At 50.2% G+C, this 17,475-nt stretch overlaps 1 protein-coding gene across 1 annotated transcript; it reads right to left on the reverse strand.

Moving 5' to 3' along the window:
- Positions 1–5,310: 5,310 nt before the first annotated feature.
- On the reverse strand, positions 5,311–8,378 carry LOC104540810 (aquaporin-5-like). Its single transcript, XM_010184701.1, has 4 exons — positions 7,935–8,378; positions 6,361–6,525; positions 6,031–6,114; positions 5,311–5,496 (listed from the first exon to the last, which is right to left on the reverse strand). The coding sequence occupies exons 1-4, from the start codon at positions 8,295–8,297 to the stop codon at positions 5,311–5,313; spliced, it is 798 nt and encodes a 265-aa protein (XP_010183003.1). The 5' UTR covers positions 8,298–8,378.
- Positions 8,379–17,475: the final 9,097 nt, after the last annotated feature.

The raw sequence follows: 17,475 nt of genomic DNA on the forward strand, positions 1-17,475 counted from the left end.
TCTTTCCCTCTCGACGCCGCCACCCAGCAGCACAAGGACCCATTATTTGAGCTGCTGTTGGACTTTGCTTGTTTGCAGGAGGGATATTAAGAACAAACGGGCAGCGCCGGGCTGCATCCTGGACAGCCCACGCCAGAAGTTTGAGCAAGAGGAAACTTGGCAGCAGAAACACAGCCCTGATCCAGCCAGTGCTGAGCCTGCGGTCCCCATGTGCTGAGGAGGGAGGAAACCTTGTTTTTACATAGGGTGCTGTGGCTGAGCTTTGGGGAAGGGTGGGTCGAAGCAAGAATAGGATTTTCCCTCGCAGGTGGATCTCTTCTGGTGCTGGTTTTCCTGGTCCTGTGCTGGTTTTCCTGGTCCCATGTCTGTTCTCCATGGAGCATCCCAGCAGAGGGCAGCAAGAGATGCCCCAGGCACCCATTGCTCTCCCATGGGTGCTGTCCCAGAGCATCCATGCTTGGTAATGGGGGCAGGCTGGCCCCTGTCCCCTTCTGGTCTCCCACCTTGGAGCACCTGCAAATAACTTACACCTCTTTGAAGCAGAGGTGTACAGAGGAATACAGAGGTGTATTTGGGCTGTAGGACCTTGTTGAGGTGGGAGCCAAGACACCATGCAGAACTATTCTAGTCCTCCCTGGTCTCTTGACATCTCTTGCCCTTATTCTCTTAAATTTTTGAGGGCAACACTCATCTTTTCCTCTATTTCCATGTATTATGGTGGTGCGTCACCCCTGGTCTGCCCACACACGCAGCAGAGTCTTGGTGGATCAAGCAGAGCGCTGGTGGCTTCACACTTGTGGCAACTTGTCCCAGTGGTGTCCATTCCTAGTGGGTGCCAAAGCCTGATTCAATGTGCATTCAACCCCAAATCTTGCATGATACAAGCCAGTGCATGAAAAAGAAATCATGGCAGCTGCTCTTAGAATCACAAAATTGCTTGGTTAGAAAAGATCTTTAAGATCAGTGTCCAACCATAACCTGGCCACCACTAAACCAAGTCCCTCAGCACCTTATCTCCCCATCTTTTAAATCCCCCCTGGGATGGTGACTTCCCTGGGCAGCCCCTTCCAGTGCCTGATAACCTTTTTGGGGAAGACATTTTCCTTCAGATCCAATCTAACCCTCCCCTGGCACAACTGGAGGCCATTGTGGCAACTGATGGCACACAAGACGATCTGCTCCATCTTCAGGCTTCATTTCCTGGCTGGGATGATGGTTTCCAACAACAGGAAGGATGGCTGGGAGCCCTCGATTGCCTTGTGAGCTGTTTCCTGGCTTCTAATGAATTGGTACCACTGCCACGATGGGCTGGGCAGAGGCTGAGGAGGAGGAGGAGGACTTGGTACTTGCACATGAGAGGAGGCGAGTGCTGGTGAGGTCTGTGCTGTGACCAGCATCAATGCCTGTGCCGGCCTCTGCTGTGTCTCTGCTGGAGAGGAGGAGACTGAGGGGTGTCTCATTAATGCTTAGAAATATCTCAAAGTTGAGGGTCAGGAGGATGGGACCAGACTTGGTCGTGCTCAGCAACAGGACAAGGGGCAATGGGCACAAACTGTGACATGGAAGGCTCAACCTAAACGTGAGGAAGAGCTTCTTTACTGTGGGGTACCAGAGCATGGCCCAGGCTGTGGAGAGGTTCTATATTATTAGATACAGAGGGGGCTGCCATAGCCCTCTGCAGGCTTTTTCCATCTTCCCTGTTCTTTGCCTCGGTTTCTTTTCCATCTCTCATCCCGTTTTCACCAAGCCAGAACCAAGCTCTGCTTTGCTCTCCAGGTGAAACCAACCTCACACTTTTCATGCAAAGTCAGAAACCACGGCTTTAAAGCTGCAAAGCACTCGGTGTTGCAAAATACTCCAAGCTGGAAGCAGGGATATGCTCCCAAATTGTGCAGCGTTATCCCTTCTTGCTCCAGGGCAGAGCAATGGAGAGGGACTGGGCTGACCCTTTGCAAAGGAATGAAGCAACTAATTGAAAAAAAATCTTCATTTAATTAATATTTTGCCACTGGGCTTTGCCTTCTCTTCAAGCACCCAGCTCCTTCCATGTCTTTGTGATGGCCCAGCAAGCTTGGGCTTCAGGGACTTTAAATGATATAAATGCAGACCTGCAAGAAAGTCCTTTGTGTCGAAAGAGATAGGGTTTCTGAATTGTTACAACTTGTGGAAATAGTTGAGGGTTTCCTCCCTACCAGAAAAAAAAAAAAGGAATTTTTAAAGCCATGCAGTAATTAGCTGCTAATGGAAAGGGTACTCAAAAATGAGAAATAGTCTGCGAAATCCTCTTAGTGCAAAGAAATCGCTGGTAGGCATGGTTAGGAAATGACTGCATCCATTATCCCCCTTCTGAATGATGACAAATACTACAGGAATGGTGCGCTGAGGTGCTTCACCTGGCAATGTACCCCTAAAATAGGGGAAAAAATATAGCTGATAACACCAATATAGCTCCCTTTTGTAACCAAAGTGGGGCTGGCTCTGTGTGGCCATAAGGAAAGGAGGGTGGATGGGGTGGTTGTGTGCTGAGATGCTGCTGCCAGAAGGGGAACTCCAGTTTTGGGGGAGAATTCGGGAAAATGAGCGTGGCGTAGCCGTGACTGCCTTATTGTGCGCTGCAGGATTTGCAGGGGTGGTATTTGCCCTTGTGCATGCTGAAATCAAGGTATTTTTCTGCGTGAATGGCTGTCTCTGCTGAGGGAGTGTTGAAAGGCGAATGATCCCATGAAAAATGGGGGCTGAAGAAGTTGAAATGTTTACAGTAAATTCTCTATTTAAGTGCTGCTGTTCCCATATCTGGGCAGGTGAGGACAGGCAGGACCCCAGGGTTCCCCAGCTCTGCTGTGGCAATGGCCAGGCCATGGCACTTGCTGGGTGCCAAGGTTTGATCTGGATTAAATCTGAATCTGCCTGGATTAAATCTAAACCTGCCTGGATTAGATGTGCCTTGGAGCTGGGCAGGGGAGGCACGGAAGGCTCAGGCCAAGGAGCAGGACCTCTGCACCGCATCAGGATGCTGCTGGCTCTGCCACTGCCTCTGTACTGGGGAAGGGGGTTCACGGCTGGTGCCCCCCCAGCCCCTCCTGCCCCTGTTTTTGGCCAGGCGTTGGATGTTTTTTGTGCTGACGCAGAGCTGCTGCTGCAGGATCCTCTGATTCATCCCAGCCGAGGGCTCACACCCAGGCTGGGTTTCTTCTCCCAGTTGTTGATCCATACTGGTGGTGCTGGTGTGGGCTGGGCCCCTCCATGGGGGCGCTTGTGGTGGCCCCCTATTCCCACTACGGGATGAGGTGTGCGGTTTGCTGGGATTCCCAGATACCTTCTCCAGTGCTGGGGAGAATGGGGTTTAGAGCAGCAAAGTGTGGGGGGGATGCCCAGAATTCCGTGCTCCAGGGTGGGGGGTCTGAATGCATCCTTTGAGTGCATCTCTGGAGTGTGGGGTGCAGTTTTTGGGGATACCGGCGAGCCCCAGCCCTGTGTTTCACTCCAACAGGGGCATCTCTGGGATCTGGGGGTGCTTTGATGGTTCCTTGGAGCCAGAGTCTGTAGAGCATCTCCCATGCCACACGTGAGCACTGCCCTTTCCTGATGAGAGAGAGGCTTAATAGCCCTTTCCCTCATAAAAGGGGAAACTGAGGCACAGAAGGATGGTGTATCTCATCACATCCCTGAGGAGGAGTGAGGTAGTATTTTTTAGCTAGCTCTGCCACTGACCTGCATGACCCAAACCAAGGGCTTTTCCACCTACCTGTCCTCCCTGGTATCATTACACGAAGGTGGCATCACCCGTCTGATTGGGATCAAGCTTTATTTGGGATTGAGGAGCTCCCAGATCAGCGCTTCCCACCTCCTCAGGTGTCCGTGCTCAGTGGGAGCCTCATCTTTGCAGCAAGAAGAGGGGCTGGATTTAGGGAGGGACATCTGGGACAGTGTCAGCACACGGTGGCCCCATGCTGGGAGCGAGGTGCTCTGGCAGAGGATGGCGGCAGAACTGGAAGAACAGGGCTACAGCAGGAGGTCAGGGTGAAGGTGTGGGTTTGGCACCCGGCGAGGGGGCTGGGGAGCGTTACAGGTCAGTTTTTGAGGGCACCCACGGAGCCCTGGGAGAACTGGTATGGCAGAAAGCTGCGACTGAGTCAAACTGGCAGAGTGTGCGAAGGAGGATCGCTGCCGGCTCCTCCCAGCTTGTGCCTTCGGATGTGGCCTTCAAACGGCCCTGGATGTGGCATCTGCCATGGGGCACCTCCTGCTCTCACCCTGTTCCAACACCAGTGCCCGTTTCTCCTTTTCAAGATTAATGACTTTATCAGTAATCATTATTTTATAATTTATAATTATTGTTTATCATTAATGACTTAAAAACTCTTCATTATGAGGGTGGTGAGGCCCTGGCCCAGGTTGCCCAGAGAAGCTGTGGATGTTCCCTCCCTGGCAGTGCCCAAGGCCAGGTTGGATGGGGGCTGGAGCAGCCTGGGCTGGTGGGAGGTTGGAATGGGGGAGCTTTAAGGTCCCTTCCATGATTCTACGATCATCTCCCAAAACACCTCGCCATGGTGCCAACTGCCATAGGATTTGGGGTTCAAGCACTTGCTTGTACCATGGCTCTTTGGGATGGCTTTGCATCCAGCTTAACCCTTTTTTTTTTTTTTGCTCCTAATGAGACTTGTGCCCATGCCTTTTTCTAAAATTTCCTTTATTCACAATAAATAATGCACTATATTACAAAGATCTCAACACAAAATCCAAAAAATCATGTTCCTTCTGTAGCCACGAATAAATACGACTCACCAGCACCAGCGAATGCGTGAAAGAGCATCTATGAGCAGCATGGGCCCTGTGGCAGGGAGAAAGCAGGGGATTTTGCTGCACGCACCTGCCCCAAATTCTTCTGTGCTGGTACCTCCACGGTGTTTCCATCCCCTGGCCCATCAGACGCAGGGGTGAAATCTTGCGTGGCCAGAATCCGCAGGCTCGGGCCTCTCTGACTGTGCACAACTCACACCCCAGAGGGCAGGGATGCGGCCGCATGGGTTTAAAACCCCAGCCGAGAGGTTGCCCCGGGCTGAGACCCCTTTTCTGGGCTTAGCTGGCTGCAGGTAAGCTAGGAGAGGCTCTAGCGCTCACGTAGAGGGGTTATTTACACAGACACTGCAATACACCTTTCTTCCTTAGTCACAGATGGTCTTGGAGTTGCAAGACTTTTGCTTAAGAGTCTACTGTAGCTGGATGTGTTCATCGCCTGGCTTTGGTGCACACATGAGCCCATGTGTGGGGCTTCCTCCCCTCCTTCTGCTTGGCTTTTTCCAGCTTTTCCTATGGCGGGGTCAGCTCCATGGACTTCTTCCTCTCCTCTCTCTGCTCTTCCCATTCCTCCTCTGACTCGTAGGTGCCCTTGACGATGGCGACCCGATCCGATATGTTCATGCAGTACGGGACAAGGATGTAGAAGTAGAGCACAGCGGCCAAGGAAGCCCCGAGGATGGGTCCAACCCAGAAGACCTAGAAAGCAAGAAGGGAGAGGGTGAGAGCAGGCTTTGGAGGCTGCTTCAGCAGGTCCAGTCATCACATCAGCATCCCTCGCTGCACATCTCCATGGAGAGGTGCAAATACCCCTTCCAGTTGACTTTTTGGGCTGCAATCCCCTCAACCTTTGCTTGCTGAAGGCATCAAGCCCTTTATGAAAGCAAAGATGTGGTGTGCTGGCAAGGAGACACCATGCCTGCTCTGCAAGGCCCAAACTGGGCTTCTCTGTGGGCTTTATTGACCTCGGATGATGTCCTAGCACAGTCTGCTCCATTACGCGGGGGGTTTAGGTTTGTCCTCTTGTGTGCCGTGGCGATAACATTCCCCCTTCATCATGGGGGACAACCTTCCTCGTTCTCCGTCCCTCTTTCATCCTTTCAGGCCTGGGATGGACTCCGAAAGGCCCAGCCCTGCAGTGCCCATGGCAATTTCTGCTCTCTGCCCTCGTTGCCTGCATCTGGCCCTGGTGGCCTCTCAGCTGGCCCATCCCGGCACTCTGCCGATGCTCACCCAATGTGCTGGGCTGAACCTCCTCACGATGACCGCGGGCCCGAAGGACCGGGCTGGATTCATAGAGCAGCCGGTGAAGTAGATCTGTCAGTGCAGAAAGGAGACCAGGTTAAGAAGCATCATGTTGCTTAGCAGATACAAGCAACTTTTCAGAAGCAGGGACTGAAGTAGCCTCCCCATAGCTCTTTCTCTTGCAGAGAGGTGAGGATCCCCCCATCATGGAGAAGAAATGCCCATATGTCCCTTGTTGGTTCTCTCAATGCACCTCCATCTGGGACCAACTGCACAAGAGTATTTTGGGGACCCCTGTCCTCCTGCTTGGACACTCACCCCCACCAAGTGGCCTACAGCAACAGAGAGGCCGATGGACAGCGCTGGGGACCCCACGTTGCCGTTCCTCCGGCTGTCCGTGGACGCGAAGATGCACGCAGCCAGCTGGAAGGTGAGGATGATCTCCACCACGAGGGCCTGGCCTGCACTCGTGTTGTTGTTGAGCTGTGAACAGTCAAGAGTGACAATAATTAACCATCCATGGGGCTTGGCATCATTGGGAGGGCTCTGAGGGGCTATGCTGGTGGATTTGGGTTGACCAAGCCACGTGTGAGAAGTGCCCCCAGGTCCCATGCCCAGAGCTGGGGCACAAGGTGGCATGCTGATCACATCCTGGATTCACTGCTCTATTCCTTGAAAGGGAAGTAATTATCTTTCTTTCTGTTTAATGCTTCAAAATCTGTCTCTCCCCCACACTCCCCTGCCCCTTCTTGGTGCTCTCTGTGTCTCTCCATTTGCTTGTCTCTGCAACACTCGGCGCTGTGCCACCAAACCCAAATTAGTGTTAATTTGTCCCTTTTTTTCCTGCATATCTTTACCCCTTGCTCATTGCAAGCTGTCGTATCCTGACCCTTTTCTCCCCTCCACTTTGTGGAGCACCTCTCCAAGAAGCTGGGGAGCAGCCAGCAGCCACCACAGAGGGGCATGGGATGAAGGTTGGGGTGCGATCATGGGGGTAAGAGAGGCTGCTGTTGTCCCAGTGCCTCTACGCTAACCACAGGGGACTGCCAGATGGACTGGACCCCGCAGGGTATGGGAAGGACAAAGTGACCCAAACCATTGCATCTTGGTCTTCTAGCTAAAGCTGACTGGTTTGGGACGTGGAGCATGTGGGAATAAGATGCAGTGCAGCACCTCATCCTAGTGATTGAACCCTCTGTGCTGCTCCAAGGGATCCGGACCTGGCTGTGGTTGGAGCGGTAGCTCCACTGCTCCCAATTCAGGTGGTTTCCCAGCACTGCCTCAGGGGTTGAGACGTGCTCCTCATCTCCGCTTATCTCAGAGGATCCCATCATCTCCCCTCCTCCTCCAAGAGCCCCTTTGCTCCTTGCAGCCTCTCTGCATCCTCCTGTGCATTGCTCCTTCCTTCAGCTTTTAACCACCTCTCTCCATCCACCTCCATTCCCTAGGCACCCCAGCACACTGATTACAGTGGGCTTCTGCCCCCTTTGCCCATACTGGTTTAACTGGGCTCTGCTCCCTGCCCTCCCCCTCTCCATCGGGGCACAGCTCCTATCCCAGCACTAATCTCCAGGTGGAGAAGCTGCAGTCAGGAACGTCTCAATGGTGCGGGTGACTCACTCAGGCCCTCAGAATAAAAGCAGCGCTTATTAAAGGAGGGGAAATAACCATGCCACTCATTACCCTGCACAATAAAGCTGTCATGTCAACGCTCTGCTGGCTATGCCACTGCTTGCTCCTACCCCATCCCTCTGTGCCTGCAGGACAACGTGTCAAGACCAACCATCCTTATGGATTTGGCTCTCTGAGTTGGCACTGGCGCCAGCTCCTTGCTCACAAGGAAAGGGAAGCCCGCACATCAGCGTGAACCATCTCCAGGTAGGGAGACTTACCGCATTGATGGCCAGGTTGCCACGGGTATTGGCCGGTGTCACGCCGTAGAGGATGCCAGCCCCGGCAATAGCCCCAGCCAGTTGGGCAATCACGTAGAAGAGCATCCGGAGGAAGGAGATCTGGTTCCCAACAAAGAAGGCGATGGTCACGGCCGGGTTCATGTGGCCACCGCTGATGTGCCCAAACGCCTGCACCATGGTGCCAATGGCCAGGCCAAACGCCAGCGCGATCTGAAGGATGCTGGGGAGGGCAGACGGCCACTTCAGTGCTGAGCCAAGCCCGATGAAGACAAAGATGAGCGTGGCGATGAATTCAGCAAAGAGGGATCGAGCGAAGCCCAGGGTTAATATTTCCTTCTTCATGGTGGGAGCGGGTGGAGGGCGGCTAGGAGGGAAGAGAGTTTAGGTTCCCTCCGTCTCGGGCTCTTCTGTCTGCACCCAGTTGTGGGGCCATACCTATCTATATATGCAAGAGCAGCAGGGAGCTGTGTTACGAGGCGGTGGGTGGAGCCAGGGAATTAGCCAGTCCTCCCAAATTATCATGTGAAACTGGAAAAGTTTCCACCTGAAAATAACTTCAGAGCCTCTTGGTGAACCAGTGACTCAGATATTGGTGGCATTTCTTTCTCCTTCCCTTTGCAAACAAAGAGCCCCTATAGGGTGTCTCTGTAGTCGTTAGATAATGCAGTTGCATAACGATGCTGTTCTCTCTCCTCTGCTTTTCCCTTTTACTACCTCTCGCCAGGTGCTGGGTGTTTCATTAGCAGAGGTGTAGTTAATATTCCCTTCCTCCAAGTGGGCTGCATTTTCGTTTGAGTAGTCTTGTTGGCGTGGAGCTGGAGGAGCTCTCCCAGGGCAGGGCTCCTTGTGCAGTCAATTTACACGGGATGTCAGAATGTAAAGTGAAGTTAAGCACCTGGAGCTGCTCCCAGGCTGTCAAGACAGCTCAACCCCAGGAAACAAGTGGCATGCAACCATCCTGGCAGGGTTTGGGGGATGCTTTGCCTTTGCCAGGGAGCCATAGACAAGCTGAGGCTTCCCCAAGATGCTTGGATGGAGGCTGAACGCGATGGTGTAGCTCGGAAAAAGAGGGCTGATGGCTGCAGAGCCTGGCTCTGGACCCCTCTGCTGCCTTTCTGCTTTGCTGCTCCTTGCAGAGCGCTGGGTGTGGGTTTCGGGGGGTGTTTTCTGCCTGTGGCCAGGAAGGGTGTATCCTACCCTTGTCATCTCGGGCCTTTTTCTTTTCTTTTTGCCTTTCAAGCTATTGCTCAACAAGGTCAGTGATTTTGCTCTTGGGAATGGCAGCATAAAGCCACAGACTCTGCATGGACGCGGGCCGTGTTTGCCATGTTTGCTTGTCTCCTCTCATGTTCCCGTGACGCTGCCCTCCATTCAAAATCTGTCCGGCTGCAAATCCTGGCAGGGAGCGGAGCAGGGAGGCTCTCAGCCCTGTGCAACACGGAGCTGTTGGGGACTGAGCTTTTGGGGTGGAAAAAAGCTCCAGTGACACTTAACAGTGAATTCTTGATTCTCTTGTAGTCTTTGCAGCCTCGTGCCAGGATTAATTATTTTTAAAATTGGGTTTGGGTGCCAGATCTGCTCTCCTTACTTGGTTGATTGCATCTTGCCTTTCTCAAGTGGTGCCATCTCTCCATGCAGCAGCGAGCCCGGGCTGGGGTTATCCACGGCTGCCACGTGCCTCTGCAGAAGTGGTTGTGCTGCCACATGTGGTGAACACAGCTTTACATGCAGTAGACCAGTAAAACCATTTCAATCCCTCTTTAAGTTGAAAAAGCACTAAAAAGCTGCATTCGCTGCTGCCTTCTGCTGGGTGCAGCCAGACCTGCACGCATCCTGTGGGGTCCAAAGCCAGGAAGGATTCCTCTTTGGAGCAAGAAGAGGGGATTTCTTACTCCACAGACAAAATAAAGGTGCCTTTCTCCTCCAGCTGTACCCGAAGTCCTGAGCTTGGCAAACAGACCCGGGGAGTCTCGAGGGGCTGAGGATCCATTACAGCCTTCACTCCTGATAATGTTTTTCTCCCGGTTCTGCTGATCCTGGGGACGATTGCAGAGTTGAAGACCAGATCTGTTATCCTAGAAACACCGGGTCCGTTGGCGTGTTTTGGTGAAAGTTTTGCAAGCTGGTATTTCAAGACATCCCGGGCCAGATTCCAGCTGGAATAATTGCTTGCCACTTCCCTTCAGCCCTGCCTGTGGCTCCAGCTGAATAAAACGCGTCTTGTTCCCATCCTCCAAACTCTTTCGTAACGCGCCCAGCACAAATCTCCCTTGGACGTGACCACGTTTTGCTGGAAGCTCCTCTGCTGCACGCTTCGCTTTAGCTAAAAAGCAACATTGAGCCAAAAGATGCTTTCCCAGGTTCCAAACTGTGGATAATCTCCTAGCAAAATCCCAGAGATATCATCAAATAAGGCAAAAAATGACAGGGAAAACTTCTGGAGAGAAACAAGATGTTTCTCTATCGACATGCCATGCAAAAGGTATCTTCCCAAGCCTGTTTTCTGGACTTTCCTTGCTGCTTGGCTTCTCTGATGTCTGCCCATGTTGGGAAGGCTCCTCTTCCTCTCCTCGTCTGCCTGCCCTGCAAGGAGCCTGTGTGAACTGAACGTGCCTTTGATGTCTCAAACGTAATTGAATTGGGCAAGGTGTTGAGGAGGCATTGCACAGGTCCCTGCTGACAGATGGACACCTACGTGGTGGGGTCACGCACGCCTCGTTTCACCCCTAGGCTTGTGGAGGAAAGGAGATGAGGAGGCTTTTTGCAAGGAGGACAGGTTTAGCCATCTCCTCCTCCTCCTCGCTGGCATGGGCAGGCAAACAACCCAACCAAAAAAGTGATAATCACCCAAAATCTACCACTCAGTCATAGGGCCACACGGCTTGGGTGTGATATGAAGGATGGGGACTGGAGCCCACCGTGGGGTTGGGGTCCGAGATGCTCGGGTAGGAGGAAGGCAAATGGTGCCTCATCCCTGCCCAGGGCCCTCCTGAGGCTCTGCCTCACCCACGGAGGCGTGTGTGTCATTAACCCACTACGTGTGTCGGTCCCTGTCATCCCCACTTTGCTGAGGCCATTTTCCGAGCCCGCACGGGGCTGCTGTTAATTTGCCATTTCCGCGGCAGCCCAGATCTCTGCTGTGTTCAACTCCACGTTGAACCTCAAAGCCTGGCAGATGGCATTGCAGGCAGCCAGATCCAGATTATAAACGCTGCTGAGGCTCAGACCAGCCTGGTTTTTGGTTTTTCCCCTCCTCACCTGACTCTGTGTTTTGACCGAGGACCTTAAAACTGGCACAATAATACAAGCAGGAATAATAATAGTAACAGGAGACAACTACTTCTGCTCGAATCTGTGATTAGTTGGGATTAGATGGCCAGAGGAGGAAGTTTGCTTTCATTTGTTTTTATGAGAAAGGGGTTTTTCTTGCTGGTTCAGCTTCAGGAGTTTGCAGCAAGGCAAAAGGGAGAAAACAAATTATATGTGCCGGGAATTAAAAGCAGAGCAAGAAGCAGCAAACTTTCCCCTCCTCATCCTCAGTTCCTGGGGCTGCCTCTTGCCACGGTGGCAGGGAAAGCGGTGGGATTAGCGCAAGAAGAGACGTAACTGAAAAGGAAAGTCACTAAATAGGAAATCAGTTCTATTTAGCTCAAAACAGGACAGCCTCGCCGCTTTCTAGCGCAAGGTGGTGTCGCTGTATGGGTATTTCAGATGGGGCTTTCAAGGATTTCTCTTATCTAACCCACCATCTGCTTGTGCTCTCTTTAAAGGTGAGGGATTACTCTGCTGGCCCGAGGTGTTTCCACCTTCTCCTGCCCTGGAGCAATGCAGCTTTTGCTTCCCCAAGAAACCTGACCCAGCTTTGGAGCAAAACGAGCCTGAGTTTGGCTTTGGGGTTGTCCCCATGTCCCTTGCTGCTGTCCCACTGCTTAAGAAGTGGGTCTTGGTGCTACCATCCAGCCCTTGGTGGCCGCTGTGCAAAGCTGGGTGGTCACAGTGACCTTGTAACCCATGAGCCCGTGAGCAGGGATGATGCTGTTTAGATGCTGAATGGTGTTGATGCTTAATAACAGCATTGCTCTGTGCTTGGCTTAGAAATCACTTGATGAGCTCTACGGCGTCCAAGTGGATGCAAATACTTTGGGGCTTGCCTGCAATGGAAATCCCGACATCCTTTATAATTAATTTGCATCAAAATCATCATTAAATCATCACATGGTGATAATAATGTGTGTTGTGGAAAGCAAAGGGCTGGTTAGATAAACGACCCATATGAAAAGCTGGGCTTGAAACCCTGGCGTCCTGATTTTCAGGTCTAGCCCTTTCCAGCAAAGCCACCTGCATCAGTGACATTAGTCTGGACAAATACTTTGAATTCTTATGGGCCAGCAGCCATTTATTGGTGTCCTCAGGATTCAGACAGACCTGTGTTTGGGGCACTGGTAATTTTCCTCTTGAAATGCATTTGCCCTGGAAATGTTGTCTTTGCCCTTGCGGTCTCCTTTCAAGACTGCAAGAAGTAAATGATGTGGGGAGGGAGCTGCTGTCAGGAAAGCGATCTCCCCTCTTCGTCTTTAGCGTGGGGCAGGGATGGGAGGGCATGGGGCTGCATGGAGGCAGTCAAAAAAGCACGACCAGGCTCCAAAGCACCTATGAATGCCATAAATAATGTAACAGTCTGGAATCTGGAAACTCTTAAAACTCAAATTCTCGCATAATCACCTGGCTCCAAGAGCCCACGACCGTGGAGAGCAAATTATTGGTGACGATACGTGGACGTTGGTGAAGCGGAAAATCGTTTTTTTCCACTCCGTTTTGCCTGTGAGACCCAGAGGAAATGGCTCAAGTAATTTCTCAACCTAAAAAGTTAGATTGTACATACTGTTTTAAAGAGATTTATGGTGGTTGCATCCCCTGCTGTGTCAGAGCTTAAGGCTTTTGCACTCAATGGTCCTTAGAGAAATGAGTGCTTTTTCTTTAGGTTGGTGTCCCTGGAAAACCAGGCTGGAAATCAAAGCAGAGCCACTGGTCTTGCACCCAGAGCCTTCCGAAATGGGACTTGCTGCAAGCCTTGAAGATATGGGAACCACCTGGGATATGGCTTCCCCCATGGAGCACCAGCCACCTCCTGAGCAGGTCTGTGGTCCTCTCCTACCTCCTCCTCTTGCTCTCCTGGATGGATTTAGCCTCCTGGCCCCTCCTCGAGGAAAACACGCTTGGGCAATATTTCTATATGTATAAATAGATCCATAAAAATTAATGACGTGCCTGCACCCTGGGTAGGTCACACCATTGCAAGGAGGGTGCCAGATGGGAGCTGAGAGCTCACACAGCCCTGAAGATTCGGATGTGGGGGATTTCTACAGGGTCAGGCCAAGAAATTCGGAGCAGAAAAAGCTCTGGTCTGAGGTTTGGAGCTGGGCTGTGCTCTTTTCCTCTCTGTCCTACAAGCGTGACCGTCTCAATACAGGAGCGAAGTCATTTGCCTTGTACAAGCTACCTGATTAATTGCTATGGAAGGAATAGAAGTCATTATTAAAATGACATAATCAGTCATTTTTAGTTCAGATATTTTATAGCTAACTACATTTTCAAAGAGGAATTTTTAATGTGTTGGGTTTTTTTTCATGCGCGTTTTAGGATCCTAATCTTAAACCCAACAAAACCAAGAAGTCTTTCCAGGACTAATTTGGTATCTTAGCAATGATTAAAGGAGAAGAACAGCCCAAACTGTTAGCAAATTTAATTGTTTAGGAAAACTTTCTGTTTTGGCAGTGTTAGTTTTACAGTTGGACTCAATGATCTTAAAGGTCTTTTCCAACCTAAATGACTCTGTGACTTCCAGGATACCAGTGGGTTTGCTGTTATCCAAACCAGGTTGATTTTTGTTTCTTTTCTCCTAGGTAAGGCATTTTTCCCTATTTCCAGGCATGTGATGGAGAAAATTCAGGTGCTGGGTTCGAGATTTGTCTCAGCTTTCTTTAGAGCAGAGATTTGGATGCTCTCACCTACCTCCTCACAAGGTAAAAAATCAACACACAATAAATACACAGGGTAAGGGTTGCAACCCTCCTTTATGGAGTTTAAATGATGAAATGAGGAAATATCTCACTACCAACTACAAGATGCCTGTAGAAGTTATCAGTGTGCATTTCATGAGGTCAATGGCAAATGGCTGATGTTGATTTTTAGGAAAAATTTCTTTACAGGAAGAGTGGTTCAGCACTGGAAGGGGCTGCCCAGGTATCTTAAAGCAATGGGATGGACTGAATATGGCAGCCAAGCAACAATGCCAAGGAAAGGGGTCTGGGCATGCCCAAAATGTCCTTGAATTTTCACAGCACCCCAAGGATCCTGTAGTGATTTGCAGAACAATCATCCCAAACCTGATCATGCTGAGGACCTCCAAAACTTGGAGGTGGGACAACAGGAGGTGAAGGAAAACCTTGTGGTCTCAACTGGTGGCAGGATGTAAGCAGCAATGTGATCTGAGACACAATGTGCAGTGATTTAAATTTTAATTTCATGATGGTATTGTTTATCCCAGGTCCGTGATGAAGCCAATAAAGGTTAATACACAGTGCAATAAATATTGCAGATCTTTATTGTGGAGAGTCATGAGCTCATACATAACCATGGCTGGGTGGTTTCAAATCCTAGCTCAGAGCGTTCCTGTTGAGGTCCAACATACAAAGTGTTACCAATTCAGCAAGGTTTTAGGTTGGTCTGTGGCAGCTCTGATCTAGGGGTTGCTGATCCTGCCCTCTAATTGGAGTTGTGCTCGTGTCAATCTGGAATGATGGGCTTGGCTTCCCGATGGTGCAGGTTTTGGAGGTGTCATTGAAGTGAATGGCACAGCTCCTCAGAGAAGGTAAATTCGCTTTCCTGGTCGCCTCAGGAGGACTTAGGCTGCTTTGGTCATTGGAAAATCTGGTTTAGTGAGATGGCTCCTTGTAAACACTGCCGTGTCAAGACCAGAATCTGTCCTGGTCAGAAATCAGAGCATCCAAGAGGTGCTGAAATAGGGATGGTCTTTATTTTGTGAGTTCCTATTTTGGTGTCGTGGTTTAGGGCTGGCCTGGCCATTAAATCCTGGACAGACGCTCTCTATTAACTCCTCTCCCCAGAAAGGAAGAGGAAAGAGAATAAGAGAGAGAGACTTTGCAGGTTGGAAAAGAAAACTAGCAGGTTTAATAAAACAATAATACTGATACTACAGGATAATAATGTAAATAGGAAAATAATGGAATATATACAGATCTGTACAAATAGATCTACAAAACCAATATAAAATCCTCCCCCAATGACAATGACGGCACCAGAGGCTCTGGGAGCACTGGAAAAGTCCCAGTGTGGAGTCAGAAGCAGTGGGAGCTGATGCAGGAGCACAGGGATCAGGATCAGAGGCAGAAGAACCAGCTGGATCTGCTGGGCCTTGGGCCATTGCAGGGAGAGGGAAGGAAGGGTCCAAGCTGGAAAGGTCCAGACCCTGGTGATCCCTGGGCTTTCCACTGAGTGTGGCGTGTGTGGGATGCAATCCCTGGTTGGGCAGGTTTGGGTCTGCTCCTCCTGTAGGTGCAGACACAGCCCCCATGGTGAGACAGTGGCCTTGGGATGATCACTTGTAGCAGCACCCAGTGTCTGGAAAACCACGCTGCTGGTTTCAGCAAGATCAGCCACTGAGAAGAGACTGAGCTGGAAAGTGAAATCACTGAGTAGAAAATCAGTTCTGTTGAGCTCAAACCAGGATATTTGGAGATGAGGGCTGCTTTTTAAATGTCACTCTTATATATCAACAGGTTGTTGGCACGAGGCAGCTGCACTCAGAGCCAGACTGGGCCGTACTGGTGGCTGTGGGATTAAGGGTCTGGGAGGTTGCTTTATATGACTGTGTATGTATGATATGACCATAAATGTGTCATTGTTTGATTCAAATGTACTAATTCAGTGGCTAGAAGTGAATTTAAAGCACTTTATTTGAAAGAGTACAGTAATTATTAGACAGTAAAACCCATTTTTGGGCCCTGTGCAGTTTATGTGAGTCTTAAACATTGTCAGGTTAAGTAATAAATTAAATGCTTAGATCTGGAGGAGAAGAGGCGTGTAATTAACTTGAACGTTGCAAAAAAACCACAGGAAAACCCCAGCTGTATGGCAGGGTAATTTCAGGGTAATTTTCTGGGTTTTCCTGACACACATGGATTTTTTTTTCCTTTGAAAAGCAATACAAACTAATTTAAAACTGAATATTTGGTGGTTAAAATACAATTTTACTCTCCAGTTGATTGGAAATGTGATTTTAATTCCCATTGCTGAGAACAGACAGATTTTTTTGAAAAGCCTTTTTCGGAAATAACGTTCAAATGCTGCTTTGCCATTGAAGGAATAAAGTGGAGGACCAGGACTGATATTTTTGTTGTGGGAGAGGACAGGTTAAACCGGTGCTAAAACTGCTCCACTTCAATGGCAGCCTTCTGAGGATATTTGCATTCATTGAGGAGTAAAATGGATCCTTGACTGCAACAAATCAAGGCTGGTGTCTATCATAGGTCTCAAGAAGAGCAAAAATAACGAATTCAGGAGGAGGAGGATACTGGTACGAGCAGAGCATGGTGGATAAAGAGAAGAGAGCATTGTTTGGTGGTGGTTTATGTCAAAACAGAGGGAAGAAAATGCTCAGTAGTGTTCCTTATTATTTGCAATTGGGTTTAATCTTCTAGAATATTTCCATTAACAGCAGAAAAAGCCTGAATGTGGTGATGACATTTTTGTGATGGTGCAATGCTGAGGAGACATCACCAGCAGGATGAAAGATTAGGGGGTCATGCTGGAAGTTCGAGCTAAGTAATAGAAATGGGATTAAAGTAATGGTTGAAAGAGCAAAGTTGCATCCCAAAGACTACCCCACATTCTTTGCCTATGGTGGAGACCATAACCAGGTCCTGATACAGCAGAAGAAAGGGGTTATGAGGCTTTGGTGGAGTGCAGCCATGAAAAAGGTCTGGGCTGAAGGAAGCAAGTGACGGAGAAGTTCACACCTTAGATGCTTTGTGTTACTCATCTGGGAATTGGAGTGGGACAGGAGCAGAGGAAAGAAGGCAAAAAAACAGGGAGAGAGATAGTGTCTGAGCTAAAGGACAACACTGGTGCAAGAACAAATGAGTCACGGGTGAATTTGGGCTGAAAATGAAGAAGTTTCTCGTTGTCACAGGAGACAGCAGTTGCAAGAGCTCCCCAATGGGGTCAACAGGGACTCAAGGGCACGTTTCCCATCCCATCTTCTCAGAAAAGCCTCCAGGTGAGTGAAGGGCTCCTGCATCCCATGGAAGTGGTGGTAAATGGCAACTTGGTTCCTTGCAGCAGCAAAAGGTGCAGTCTGTGAGATGCTTGTGGCGTGGAGCGAGTGCTCATGCGTGCGTGCATGCAGACAGCCGGGCAGCGAGGAGAAATGGGAGATGGGTGAGTGGAGCTCAACAGCAATGAGGCATCGGGTGGCAACCTCCACACCCAGCAAATGGCC

The sequence above is a fragment of the Mesitornis unicolor genome, unplaced genomic scaffold (genome assembly GCF_000695765.1).
Source record: "Mesitornis unicolor isolate BGI_N332 unplaced genomic scaffold, ASM69576v1 scaffold19545, whole genome shotgun sequence".
NCBI lineage: Eukaryota > Metazoa > Chordata > Aves > Mesitornithiformes > Mesitornithidae > Mesitornis > Mesitornis unicolor.

Bases quoted from the DNA above. Each gene is read 5' to 3' on its own strand.
- LOC104540810 (XM_010184701.1), bottom strand. From the start codon at position 8,297: ATGAAGAAGGAAATATTAACCCTGGGCTTCGCTCGATCCCTCTTTGCT. The intron at 6,526-7,934 runs GTAAGTCTCCCT...GACTGTTCACAG, and splicing joins GCAACCTGGCCATCAATGCG to CTCAACAACAACACGAGTGC. The intron at 6,115-6,360 runs GTGAGTGTCCAA...CTGCACTGACAG, and splicing joins CTGTAGGCCACTTGGTGGGG to ATCTACTTCACCGGCTGCTC.